Genomic DNA, 14,184 nt, shown 5'->3' with positions numbered 1-14,184 from the left:
AACCGAATGAAGACACTAATAACAACATATTCAGGCCGCCAGCCACGTGTTCCTGGGACAGCCAATGCTCCACTCACAGCATGAATGCTGTCCCCACACCAGTCACTTCCTGGACAGTCCCCTGGGCGGCTGTTCTGGGAGGTCAGGGAGCCCGTCTGCCTCAGCCTCGCAGCACCGCCAGCACCGGGCACACAGCCAGCGTCAACTAGACCCTTACTATGTGCAGGAGGTGACCGCACGCTCACAACCGTCACATGCAGCGAGCAGCACTGTGACAGGCTCTTTGCAGAGGAGAAAAACGAGGCTGGTGCCACGTGGAAGGATTCAAACCCACACCTGTCTCCAAAGCCTCGGTTCTCCGCCTCCTCCACCTAAAAACATACTTCTTCATTGAGCGTTTCTCTTTTTTAAGTAGCGACCTCAGTATCGTCATTTAAACATGGAAGCCAAGCTTCCCGACAGAGTCGGTAGGTTGAACCCTTAATGGATGCGGTTCAGATAACACAACAGACCACCTTTCAGGCCTGGCATGTGAATTACAGTAAGACGTGAGAGAGGCCCTATAAGGGAATGAGTAACCCTGCTTCTGAAAGTTAATTCCTTTGGGAGATTAACTCTTATGAGCTCTTGGGTTCATATTCAGTTGTGACTACCCTAAATTGAAGAAATTAGCATATCAAATAGCTGTGGCATTAAAAATTCAAATGACTCTCTTAAAAATGTGTGATGAACTCCCTGGGAGAGGCTGATATATCCAACCCCAGGTTCTGGCCTCATAATTGTCAAGTGCTGGCAAAATGCTAAGGCTTTTATCACCCTGTCCCACATTCTGCAGGAAGGGAGAGACATCTTTACAGAAACGGCACTAATTGCCATTAATATCTGATCAGAGCTTTAAATGGCAATTCTGATTTAATGCAGCCCCTCGTAAAGTAATGCAGTTTTAGAACCATTTTACTTCTAGTCTCACACACACAACAAAGGATTTATAGTTTATTTTCTGCATGGATGCATGAAACAAGACCCCTGGGAGTTACTTCAAGACCATTCAACACAGCGATGATGCACAATAAGATAGAATGTTAAGAGACTCACTGCTGAGACTGACATACTGAAGAAGAAAATAATTGAGGGAATTTTTTCCACAAACTGCACACCTGTCCATACCTTCTACACAGATAAACTGACACCAAATAAACAAGAATGAAAACCAGTACATATTCTGTTCTGCCTCTGTTGAGCCCCAGGCAGCCACTACACGCCTGCTGACACTGCAACGGCCTCAGGTTCAGGCAAGTGCTCAGGACGCTGTCAGCATGTGTGGAGAAAGCGCAGCCGCCACTAGAAGCCGTTCAGGGTCCACCGAGGCGGGGGCAGGGATGGCCAAGGGCAGGGGCTTCCGGCAGCTTCCTCTGCATGGAGGACGGATGTAATATTGAAATCTAACAACAGAATCTGCGTGAAAAGTTAGAACTGCAAGTAGAGGATTCTTTTAATTAAAAAAGTAATCCTAATTTTTTTTTTTTTTTAAAGAAAAAAAAAGGAAATGTTTTGAAAAAGAAGGAGAGAGAGGATGGAGAGAGAAGCTTGACTTCTGGGCCTTCCCTGGAAAGTTCTATGCAGTTGCCTGTGCCCCTTCTTTGGCACATAAGCTGTCACGGTCTACTATGACCGCTGCCCGGAAGATGAAGAGCATGAGGGTCACAGAGCCATCGTGGACTCGGCTCTGTTGTGAAGGCCCCCATCCCGCCCTCAGCCTCCCTGTCCCAGGCAGCTAACACTGTGATCCCCTGCGAGCCCTCAGAATGGTGAAAGCAAGCACCCCACCCCACTGCTCTCCTCTCCCTCTGACCCAGCATCATCACATGTTGGAAACTACTGCAGACAAGAGAAAACTGGGAGAACAAACGACCATGTTGGGGTCTGAGTGAGAAAGTGAGTCGAACTAGGAAACGACAGTGAACAGTCAATGTGACTACTCACACGCTCGCGTGCGGCTTCTTTTTGGAAAAATCGCAGGCAAGACCAAGGTCTGATATCCTCACATGTCCGTGCTCATCCAGGAGGATATTGGCGGGCTAAAATGAAAGAGAAGGTGATTTCTGTGAGTCCCCAAGGCGTCCCGAGGCTTGGAGAACTTCCACAGTCACAGGCACTTGCTATCATTATTTTATCACAGTTCATTCCTACACATGAATTCTAGTATTAATTACATCATCACCTGCAAGTGCGGCATGAGACTGACAATGACACCTTTCATGTTATCGATAACTTCAGCAGGAGAGTGGCAAGGAGGGATGGAGAAGAGTCTACTCATTTGGCAACGGAACACAGGGCAGGTAACACAGGAGGGTCACCACCACAGTTCATCGCTGTTACAGTACTTCCCTTTCACGCAAGAACCGCAGTCCATCCGGAATGGGGTGTCTCCCCACAAAGGGAGTGAGTCCACTGGCTCCTCAGCCTCTGTGAACCACTAGGCTTTGAACCGTGGAACACAGCACAGAAAGCAATCTTGTAACAATGTACAAAGTGATGACCTAGGAAATCAAAACATTCCACGGTGCCACACTAATCCTGATAAACGTCATTTCGCTTTATTAGGAGAGAATCTATGGAGGGCCTTACCAAATGACCAGATATGATTTTGACCACAACTCTGCTGAAATGTATCCATTAAGATTAGATTTAGTCTGCATGATCATGGAAAATGAAACTCCCCTCCCTAATATACACTGAATTACAGTCATCTTGGTATTTTTCTGCTGGAGATCAACTATTGTTTTGCTCGAAATAAAAACAATGGCATGCCATTATAAAACTGAAGCATGAATAATCATGAGTAACTAGAATTAAGTTTGAATAGAAATTAGATAATACCACTGCCTACTAAATAGTTTAGAAAACAGAAATACCACATCAAGATGATTCGAGACCGGTTACAGATTTAAATTAAAATGTATTACAATGGCGCTTCATGGGCTTTCGGCATGCATTTTATTCTTCTGCAAAACTCACCATGAGGAAATAAAATGTCATGTGCCAACCAGGGTCTAATTATTTCTAATTTGATGAAAATACATTTTTTTTTTGTCTTCTTTATGCTCCTATGAAGGCTATGGGAGTAATTCTTTAGCTTTGCAGGAGGCTTTGAAAGTTACAAAGTACTTCGTGGAAAAAAAATAATATGCTCAACTGTGAAATACACCATTTCGGATTCTTAGGAGGTAACCTCTTTTAGAAGCCAATCAAAACACATGAGCTCCTTAGAGAAGGGGGCATTATCGGTACACTTGATGTGGTTAACTCGCTTTCAGTTTGAGAAGGAATTGGAGAGAGGAGGCAAACAGGCTTCTCCGCAGGTTTCGCATCCTCCGGAAGCTGCCACGCCTATCACATTTCTTCTCACCGTTATTTATACCTTTATGTGCCTGCATGATCATCTCTATAATTTGTCACGGTCCCTTTCATCTGCTCCCCCACCTTCATTCTGCTGGCTACATGAATATCACCTCGGAAGTACCAAGCAAACCACCAACTCCCTCTCTCATGAAGGATCCTCGACCAAGCAAGCATCGTGCTCTGGAATGGAAAAACTGAGAAAGCACCTGCTTCATTCTGTTCAAGTCCAGTAAGACTTTTTAAAGGGAAGCACGGTAAAGAAGCCTCAGTGTGGCAGACTGGGGCTATGGAGTTCTGGAACCTGGAAATGTGCTAGTGACTTTTTTAAGGCAATCTTGAAATCGCCTGAGGTTCAGAGGGTGGGGGAAATTCCGCCGGCTTTCAGGCACCCCATCCCCACCTGATCAGCCCTGCCTCGGTCTTTCCATGTGCGAGTTCACCAGTAGATATGTCCCGTACGACAGTGGTTCTCTGCTTCTTTATCTCTGTACACCTTCTGCCCTCACACCAAGCCAGGGCCAAATCAGTTGCTTGGTGAACATTAACAGAATTATGATCAATTGTAAAATGGGTGACAACAACAAAAAAACCCACCCTGCTTTTCATAATTAACTAATTAAAATATCTGAGCTGGCGTATGTGCTGCACCAGGCACGGAGGAGACAGGGACAACCGGGAAAGACTGGAGTCCTCAGAAAAGAGTTCAGTGTCTGGAGGAGACTGAAATCATGAAGGTGATACTCTGCTCAGGGCTGAGAGGAGGAAAATGATGGGATGCCATGAAAGAGGGGGAGATGCGTGGGGGACGACGACTACCACACGACTGCACGTCGGACAGATGGCGGGGAATCCGGCAGACCTCCTTACCTTCAAGTCTCTGTAAACGACAAACCGATTGTGCATGTGTTCCAGCCCCAGGATGATTTCTGTGGCGTAAAACCGCATCTCCTTCTCAGAAAACACCCCGTGCTGCGAAAGGTGATAGTGCAGGTCACCCCCTGGAATCAGAGACGCAGAGTGTAACTCGGCGCGTGAACTCCAGGGAGACAAGAGTCACGGCCATTGTGCAGAGTCATGGCGCGGTTAGCTCATTTTATGCTTTTCTACATGTATGATATAGATGTATCATGACTTCTGTAATCTGATGAAACACTTTAAAAAATCCCAGAGAAAACTAAACCATTGAGAAGACCTAGATGCGACAGTGGCCGGGACAATATGAACCCAAGCCTCCGCTCTCGGATGGACATCACAGCTCCCATGTGTACCACTGTGGGGGAGGTGGGACGGGGCGGCGAGCTGATCCTCTGATTACTACAGTCCTGTCTCCTAACTGACTCAACCCATGTAGTGAGGCAGTAGGTGGCTTGGCAACTGGCTCTGTGGATAGTAAATATGGAGACAAAATAAATACACTGCTCATATTGATAGATATTTGAGAAAGCAAATACAGTAAAATTTTAACTGGTAAAAAACCCAGGTGGTTGGGTGTTTGGGTGTCCCCAGTAAAATCCTTTCAATGTTGCGGTATGTTAGAATTTTTCACAATAAAGGGTTAAAAAAGGTCAATGACCATATGGCCTCCAGTTAGAGAGACAGAGAATGCCACCAACAGGGTAAGGGAACGTTCTCATAAACGATAAAGGCGGGGCCACAGCCGATTCACACAGGTTCACGAGTGTCCACTTCCATTACCTTTGCTTCCCGAAGTATCTTCCTGTTCACACACACATATTCTTGTGTAACTATTTTCGATCAGCATGTAAAAGATTTCCAGCATCGCTGAAGGCTCCCTGCGCCCACCCCAGGCAGCATGATCAGCTCACAGCCCCTCATTGCAGCCAACTGGACTCTACTCTGACCTCTCCCCTCACATCAATTAGCTTTGCCAGTTCTGACAGTGACACAAATCGAGTCACGCAGGAAATACGCGGCTGTGTCTGGCTGGTTTGCTCATTATTACATCTGTGAAATTCCTTCATGCTGTTGGATGGGTCTGGTTCTAAATCAAAAACTCAAAACATAACTAAAACTTCAACTGAACTTCAAAACAGGTATTCATTTATGGAAATATATGCTTTTCCATTTCAGCCCGTTACTAAAAATGCTTTGAATTAATTACATCATGTCACTTTCTAGTATTAGAAAACTGAGTGAGTGAGTGAGTCAAAGCTGCTCAGCTGTGTCTGACTCTTTGAGAACCCATGGACTGCAGCCTGCCAACCTCCTATGTCCATGGGGATTCTCCAGGCAAAATACAGGAGTGGGTTGCCATGCCTTCCTCCAGGGGATCTTCCTGACCCAGGGATTGAACCCAGGTCTCCTGCACTGCAGGTGGATGCTTTACCATCTGAACCAGGGAAGACAGTTAGAAAAGTACTTTCTGGCCAAAGTTCTTCCTGTATTCTCCAGTTCATCACTGACAGTTTAAAGACTGATATATGGTGGCTCTGGACTAAAGGTACAGACTACTGGTCTAAAATCTGAGCTGGCCCAGAGTCAGTCCTTCAGTTCAGTTCAGTTCAGTTCAGTCGCTCAGTCGTGTCTGACTCTTTGCAACCCCATGAATCGCAGCACGCCAGGCCTCCCTGTCCATCACCAACTCCTGGAGTTTACTCAGACTCACGTCCATCAAGTCAGTGATGCCATCCAGCCATCTCATCCTCTGTCGTCCCCTTCTCCTCTTACCCCCAATCCCTCCCAGAATCAGAGTCTTTTCCATTGAGTCAACTCTTCGCATGAGGTGGCCAAAGTACTGGAGTTTCAGCTTTAGCATCATTCCTTCCAAAGAAATCCCAGGGCTGATCTCCTTCAGAATGGACTGGTTGGATCTCCTTGCAGTCCAAGGGACTCTCAAGAGTCTTCTCCAGCACCACAGTTCAAAAGCATCAATTCTTTGGCACTCAGCCTTCTTCACAGTCCAACTCTCACATCCATACATGACCACAGGAAAAACCATAGCCTTGACTAGACGAACCTTTGTTGGCAAAGTTATGACTAATCTAGGTTGGTCATAACTTTCCTTCCAAGGAGTAAGCATCTTTTAATTTCATGGCTGCAGTCAACATCTGCAGTGATTTTGGAGCCCCAAAAAATAAAGTCTGACACTGTTTCCCCATGTATTTCCCATGAAGTGATGGGACCAGATGCCATGATCTTTGTTTTCTGAATGTTGAGCTTTAAGCCAACTTTTTCACTCTCCACTTTCACCTTCATCAAGAGGCTTTTGAGTTCCTCTTCACTTTCTGCCATAAGGGTGGTGTCATCTGCATATCTGAGGTTATTGAGATTTCTCCCGGCAATCTTGATTCCAGCTTGTGTTTCTTCCAGTCCAGCGTTTCTCATGATGTACTCTGCATATAAGTTAAATAAACAGGGTGACAATATACAGCCTTGACATACTCCTTTTCCTATTTGGAACCAGTCTGTTGTTCCATGTCCAGTTCTAACTGTTGCTTCCTGACCTGCATACAGATTTCTCAAGAGGCAGATCAGGTGGTCTGGTATTCCCATCTCTTTCAGAATTTTCCACAGTTTATTGTGATCCACACAGTCAAAGGCTTTGACATAGTCAAAAAAGCAGAAATAGATGTTTTTCTGGAACTCTCTTGCTTTTTCCATGATCCAGTGGATGTTGGCAGTTTGATCTCTGGTTCCTCTGCCTTTTCTAAAACCAGCTTGAACATCTGGAAGTTCACGGTTCACGTATTGCTTGCTAAAGCCTGGCTTGGAGAATTTTGAGCATTACTTTACTAGCGTGTGAGATGAGTGCAATTGTGCGGTAGTTTGAGCATTCTTTGGCATTGCCTTTCTTTGGGATTGGAATGAAAACTGACCTTTTCTAGTTCTGTGGCCACTTCTGAGTTTTCCAAATTTGCTGGCATACTGAGTGCAGCACTTTCACAGCATCATCTTTCAGGATTTGAAACAGCTCACCTGGAATTCCATCACCTCCACTAGCTTTGTTCGTAGTGATGCTTTCTAAGGCCCACTTGACTTCACAATCCAAGATGTCTGGCTCTAGATGAGTGATCATACCATCATAATTATCTGGGTCATGAAGATCTTTTTTGTACAGTTCTTCTGTGTATTCTTGCCTTCACAGTTGGCTTTTAAATACACTCCTGTCTTTGGCCTATGAATCTTTAGGAGACATTTCATTCCTAAAGTTGAGGGCCAGTTGACTGCAGTCAACTTTTTAAAATGAAGTTGAACTGGAAATTCAAAGAGTGAAAGGTTTCCTTAAACTTGAGGGGGAATCTAATTATCTGAAAGACCCAAATGGCCAGTCTGTCTGGAGCAATGCAAGCTAAGATCAAACATCCTGAAACAAACAAAACCAGCACGGCAGAGTCACTCAGTGTATTCAGACTCCCCACGTCTAGCTTACCGTTCATCAGATCCAAGATGAAGCACAGTTTATCTGGAGTGTGGAAGGCATAGGTCATACAGACGATGAAAGGGCAATCCTAGAGTGAAAAAAAAAAAATATATATATATGTATACACACATGTATAAGAAAAGCAAAATCTGTCCTGGAAAGTATATCTACTACCAAGTGCCACCTATACATTTCTTTTTAAAGCCATGACACTGCCCTGTATAAGAAACACAGACACCTATGTGGTAACTTAAACAGACCCAGGAAAGGGAGCCTGATTCCATGGGGAAAAAAAATGCACAGAGATACAAACACTGCTAATTGGAGATGAACTCAGAGATGCTCTGTGGCTCTGATTAAATCATGACTCCCCTATCTATATCTTCAAAAGACTCAGATTCTACGGAAGAATATTACTGCCTTGCTAGTCCTCCTGTTGGTCTACACTTTGGTTCTGGTTATAGTCACATATCCATTTCAATGTCTGATTCTGAACTGGAAGAACCTTTATCGTGGGGAGAAATGTTACTGATATTACTGTCTTGAAACACTAACAATAAAAATGGAATTAACTCAGCTTTGAAAGTAGAAAATATACCAGGGTGGAGGATAGAATAACTCAATTAAAGATGAGGTAAAGATGTTAATTTTCTCCCAAATTAATCTATACATTCCATGTAAACAAAATGGAAACTGACAAACTCATTCCCATATTTATATGGAAATGTAAACAACCAAGAAAAGTTCAGATAACTCTTAAAGAAAACTAAAGCTGAAACTTCTGTTCTTCAGAAGACACCATTAAGAGAGTAAGAAAGGCAAATAACAGAATGGGAGGAGGTATTTGAAATCCACATGTATCTTGAATATATAAAGAACCTTCATCAATCAATAAAGAAAAAAGCAAACAACCCAACAGGAAAATGGCATGACAATAACAACAACAATACTGGATATATGTTACTGAGTATCAAATAGTCTGTAAGTCTTTAAACAGACGCTAGACCTCAGCTGTCCGCCAAGGGAATGCAAACTGCAAACCACAACGTTTCATCACGAAAACAAAGGAGAATGACTAAACTCACAAAGACTGATGGTACCAAGTGTTGCAAAGACACGGAGTTAACGGGACTTCCAATGTGGTAGCTGGGAGGCACAATTGTACAACCACTCTCACCAGGCGTTTGACGGCATCTGCCGACGCTGATCACTACCTGCAAAGCCTATGAGCCGGAAATTCCAGCCCGGGGTATTTACCTAACAGTAGTCTGTACTCATGTGCCCCAAGGGACCTGCATGAGCATGGTCCTCACAGCAGTATTCAAAACAGCCCCAACGGGGAATAATCCCACTGTCTACCGACAGGAGGATGGACACACAAACTGTGGCATGATGGAATACTACAGAGCAGGGGCTGCCAGACTCCTTCTGCAAATGGGCTAGACAGGAAACAGTTTAAGCTTTTCAGGCCCCATCCAGTCCCTGTCACATAGGTTTCTCTGCTTCTTTTCTCTTGACAATTTCTTCTCTTCTTTTGCTTTAAAAAAAAAAAAATTCTCAGTTCATAGACTGCGAACACAAGCCAGATTTGGTCCCCAGGCCACACACATAGCCTGGTGACCCCTGCTATTTAGCTACAGAAGATGCTGTTGCTATGAGCAACGACTCAGCTGCATCTCGCAAGCAATACTGAGAGAAGCCAGACACAAAAAGAATACATTTATATAAAGTTCCAACAGGGGCGGAGCTAAATTCCAGTGTCAGACATCTGGGTAGTAGTTAGCTTGGGCATGGGGTAAGCAGCTGAAAAGGGTAAAGGGAGACTTCCGGGACGTGGGTGACTTTCTGTCTCTTGACCTAGGTTCTAGACACACGCGTGTGCTCCCTGGTGAAAACCCCCTAGATGTAGCACGAGGTCCCACTGAGATGCATGCTCAGTGAACACCTGCCACTCAACTGAGTCAAATGACAAACAGAAGCCGAGAATTATTACATTCTACAGAACACACTCAACAGAGTACTCTGTGAACAGAATTCACTTTGCTCACACCTATAGATGAAGGGCATACAGATGAATTTGTGTGGACACATGCCTGTGTGCTCAGGATTCAAGAACTTGAACTCAGTTTCCACAAGTCTTCTGGAGGAAATTCATTTTGTGGTTACCTTGTTTTCCTTAAGAGTTCAGCTGAGATTTATTTTGTTTTATATAGTCGTAAAATAAAGCTGCTGTCCTTTATCTGTTAAAAGCTATCTGGTTCTTGGGGGCCGGGAGGCACCATCCTAATTGGAGCCCCACCAGTATTTCACCAGACCTTTTCATAGTCTGCTGGTGACGACTCATTCTGCTCTAAATATCATGCTCCTTCCTTAATGGGGTTCCCCACGGACTCTGGTTCCTGATCTAATGAGCAATTCATCCCTAGAGCAGACAAGTGGGTGGACCAGGAACTTGGTGAAGCCTGGGTCTTTTCCCGCTTGAGACAGCAACTCCACTCACTTCACCCAGGGGACCAGCAGAGCCTGGAAAGGGGTATTTCTGAACAGACGGTGTTCAGTCCTTCTAAGGACAGCCCTGAGAAAACAGCAAAAGGTCAAAGTGGAGTTAAGATACTATGTTATTAAGATGGGACACGAATTGGAGATTTAGAGTCATAGGCTACTCCAATAGGAAGTGCTCTTCTAAAAAAAAAAAAAAATCACCTGGTCCAAATTCTTTATTTTAAAGATGAGGAAACTAAACACTGCCCCCTCCCCCCACCTCCTAAAAGGGAAATGACTTGCCTGAGGCCACAAAGAAATCTGATAGCCAGCCAAGATTCAAACCCCAAGTCTCCCATGCTGGACCCTCGCCAGACCCTGTCCTGTCACTCCACCTACAAAGGTAACGTTTCCATAGCAACGTAAAATCAAAGCTCGGTTAAAGGGATGTGATTTGGTTATCTCTAAGGAGTTCACTGACCAGGATCCCTCATCTCTTAGGCCCTGAGCAGATGGCATCTTGAGTCTCAGGCGGGGTCTGAGACACAAAGAACTGAATGCTGACCCACATAGACAAACAGGCAGCAGTTTAATAATGATGTTAGCACAGTTTCTAAGATAATTATGGTAAGATGTTCTGTCTTGATTACAAATTCAAGGTGAATAAGAACTAGGAGGTTCTCATAGGTGGATCCTTAAATAAAAGCTCTTAAGCAAGGAATTATCTCCTTTTTTTTAAGGTTTTTTTTGGGGGGCGGGGGGCATGCAGGATCTTAGTTCCCCAACCAGGGATTGAATCTGTGTCGCCTGCACTGGAAGCATGGAGTCTTGACCACTGGACTGCCGGGGAAGTCCCAGGAACTGTCTTCTTTGATTTCCTAGTAAGCGAAACAGTTCGCATTTTGCAGGAACTTAAACTGTATTAAAACAGACCACAAAGTAGTCCTCCAGAAAAGTTCTCCACCCTGCAGTCAGAGGAACCCTTTCAGAATTGCAAGGCTTATTAAATGGCTGTAAAGATTTTTTTTTTTTGATAAAGATTTTTAAAAGTCCTCAGGACTGGTCCAGAAAGCTCTTTCTGCTGGTCTGGCCTGTCTGCTTCCCTCTCTCCCCAGCTTCCCCGTGTGGTCCTCACCACATCACTTCAGAGCCCAGCAGTGCTGACCTGTGAGTCCCCAGAGCACCCGTGCTCAGGACTCACACACACCCTAGCGTCCCCTCCGACCCCAGAGGACCGCCCTGTTAAATGCCTTCTGAGCACCACAGACCTCTCTTTCACAGCTCTTGTCACATGTTGCAACAATCGACACATGTCTGAGATTCTCTGAGTAAACACTGCTGTCTCTCATTTTATGCAGCCCTATAAGCGCAAAGACCAAATTTGCGTTTTGGGACTCCTGTCTGGTAGCGGAGTACCTGGCACAATCTAAGACTCAAGGATGATCAGGAAATGAATAAGCAACACTCCTCATGAATAACGGACTGACTTAATGAAGGTGCTGATGGCTCCTCCCAGTAATGGACATACTTGCCCTGATTCCCTTTTCATGACCCACAAGTTACAGAATAAAACTGGGAACAGTACTTCTTATTGCCTCTTCTGGGGGTGAGAAGTAGGAATTCTCAATTTGAGATTGAAACAGTAAAACAACCTCCAAGCAGAAAGAAAACTCTGATGGTGACTCCAGCTTATTTCCATGCCAACACCTTAGGTAATCATATTGACACAGGCTGATCAACACGTCACCTAAGGAGGCAATTTTAAACTAAAGGTTACTTAAATCCTACAAACTATAGCCTTTGATCAACAAAAATGACTCTAAATAACTTTACTACAATTCTTTTGGTTAAATTATGTACTTATAATGTTTTTTAAAATGCTAAACTATCTTGATATTTGAATAAAAAGCAGAAACTAGTCTTAAATTAGTTCAAAGCAGTAGCCCAACATAACTGCAATTTTTTATTTACCCACTTATGGGCAGACCAGTGAGGAATTCTACAACTACTTAATTACATTCTATTCACCTAAATAAAACAAAAATACTACATGAAAATTAAAATTGTTCATATATTTTTCCAACACCCTCAATTTTTTTCCATAGGCTCTCCTGGGAATAAACATCCAAGGCTTTGAGATAAGACATTAAAAATCAGTATTTTAATAAAGCACTTAAAGTCTGCAATAAGCACACATTCACATCTGAAATGAAGACAGAGGCATTTCCAACAGATACTAGAAACCAACGTCATTCACGTTGATTCCAATACAGTGCGCAGCCACTCAGATTCCATTCCAATCAGTAAAACTCTTGGTCACACACACAGAGTCACTCTTCCTTGAAACGTTTAATGTCTGCATGTTGGCACGTAGAGGTGCACAATTGGACATGACCGTTCACAGCGATGGCATTTTCATCTGTTATAGTTAAACTGAAGTATGATATTCATTGACTTCAATAGTAAATAGCCTTTCTAGAAGCACTTAAAACTAACACTAGAATAACATAAACCACAACAAAGAAAGCATGGCGCCTACAAAGGGATGAGAAAAGAACACTGGGCTCGTTTAGGAAGTGCAGGGACTCTGGGCAAAGAATGATGTGCCTGGATCTCAGGTTCCTTGCTTATCAGCTAAAAGGAATGCCTGAGTGATCATGAAGATCTGAGTCTTTGAAAACCTCTAGGTGAAGGTGACCTTATTCAGAACCCAGCTGTGGCAGCTGGAGGTAACCCTAGGCTCTGTGCCTCACTTGCCAGGGTACACAGGCAATGCCCAGGTTTCTGGGACCATGGGTTTTTCTGGGTGTCTTTATATATATCTGCCCAAGTAAATAAAAGCTGAGATTTTGGTCCCGGGTGATGCCGTTAATAGGAAAAGAAATCAGAGCGGGATGTTGCTTTACAAGTCAAGACGACACAGGGTGAAGCTGGCTTTGACATGTGATGAGCTCAAAAAGACAGCTGGTCCAGTGGGCAGAGACACAGCGCTGGAGACGGAAAAGACCAGCATCCACAGCAGGGAAAGGGGACAAGTGCTGAGGAGACAGGGTCCCCTCCAAATGAAATAGGACTGGCTGCCGCTGCTGCTAAGTCGCTTCAGTCGTGTCCGACCCTGTGTGACCCCACAGACGGCAGCCCACCAGGCTCCTCTGTCCCTGGGATTCTGCGGAGCATCCAAAGGGATAGCTGGGGGTTGACGAAGCCACCTCACTTCCTCTCTGTTTGTGAAGGAGGGAAGCAACATTCCGCTTACTTTTCCTCCTCTGGGTTAGTCCTTCGCTGTCATGCAGCCAATTCTTAACTATTTCAGGTGATTCTTTGGTCACTGATATGATTATATTCTGCCATCTCTGTCATGTTCCACAAAGAAGGAAGTCGTAAATGGGCAGTGAGGGGACAAGTGGTCAGTGTGCGTGGCAGTGGCCGGTAGTGTGTTCCTACTTCCCAACTCAGACAGGGGTCATCTTTGAATTATTATTTATATTAATTCAGTGCTGCTGCTCCCTGCTATAAATTCTAATCCCCTCAAGAACTGGCTAGCTGCATAATTCACCGGGGGGGGGGAAAGCTGTATCTTAAATAAATTGTCCTGATATCAAAAAAAAAAAAAAAACCCACCAAATAAATAGAAACACACACACACACACAAATGCAATGTTCAAAACTGAATACTCACTCCTGTGCTCACCAGGGACAACATGATCCTTTCATTTAAGGCTAAGGTTTCTCCCTGTTTCATCTTGATTCTCTTCTTATCCAAGCATTTCATTGCATACCTAGAACCATAAATAGTACTGAAGAAAATCTATACAGAAAATATATCTAAGTGGACTTAAATGATACACATCATATTGGGGGAAGTTTCTAAAAATTCGGGAAGTCTTTTAAAGCAGCAAAATGCTTCTAAGAGACTAAGG

General features: G+C 44.2%; 1 protein-coding gene across 4 annotated transcripts in view; it reads right to left on the bottom strand.

Moving 5' to 3' along the window:
• The window catches only part of GRK3 (G protein-coupled receptor kinase 3), a 121,052-nt gene that overhangs the window by 28,534 nt on the left and 78,334 nt on the right, over positions 1-14,184 (bottom strand). For all 4 annotated transcript variants that reach the window (XM_024977016.2, NM_174500.2, XM_059875883.1 and 1 more), the window contains 4 exon segments: positions 13,944-14,043; positions 7,793-7,871; positions 4,270-4,400; positions 1,984-2,078 (listed from right to left, as the gene is read on the bottom strand). In XM_024977016.2, coding sequence (XP_024832784.1) covers positions 1,984-2,078; positions 4,270-4,400; positions 7,793-7,871; positions 13,944-14,043 — 405 coding nt within the window.

This window comes from Bos taurus, chromosome 17 (assembly GCF_002263795.3).
Source record: "Bos taurus isolate L1 Dominette 01449 registration number 42190680 breed Hereford chromosome 17, ARS-UCD2.0, whole genome shotgun sequence".
Lineage (NCBI taxonomy): Eukaryota > Metazoa > Chordata > Mammalia > Artiodactyla > Bovidae > Bos > Bos taurus.
This window is presented reverse-complemented; position numbering and strand designations above follow the sequence as displayed.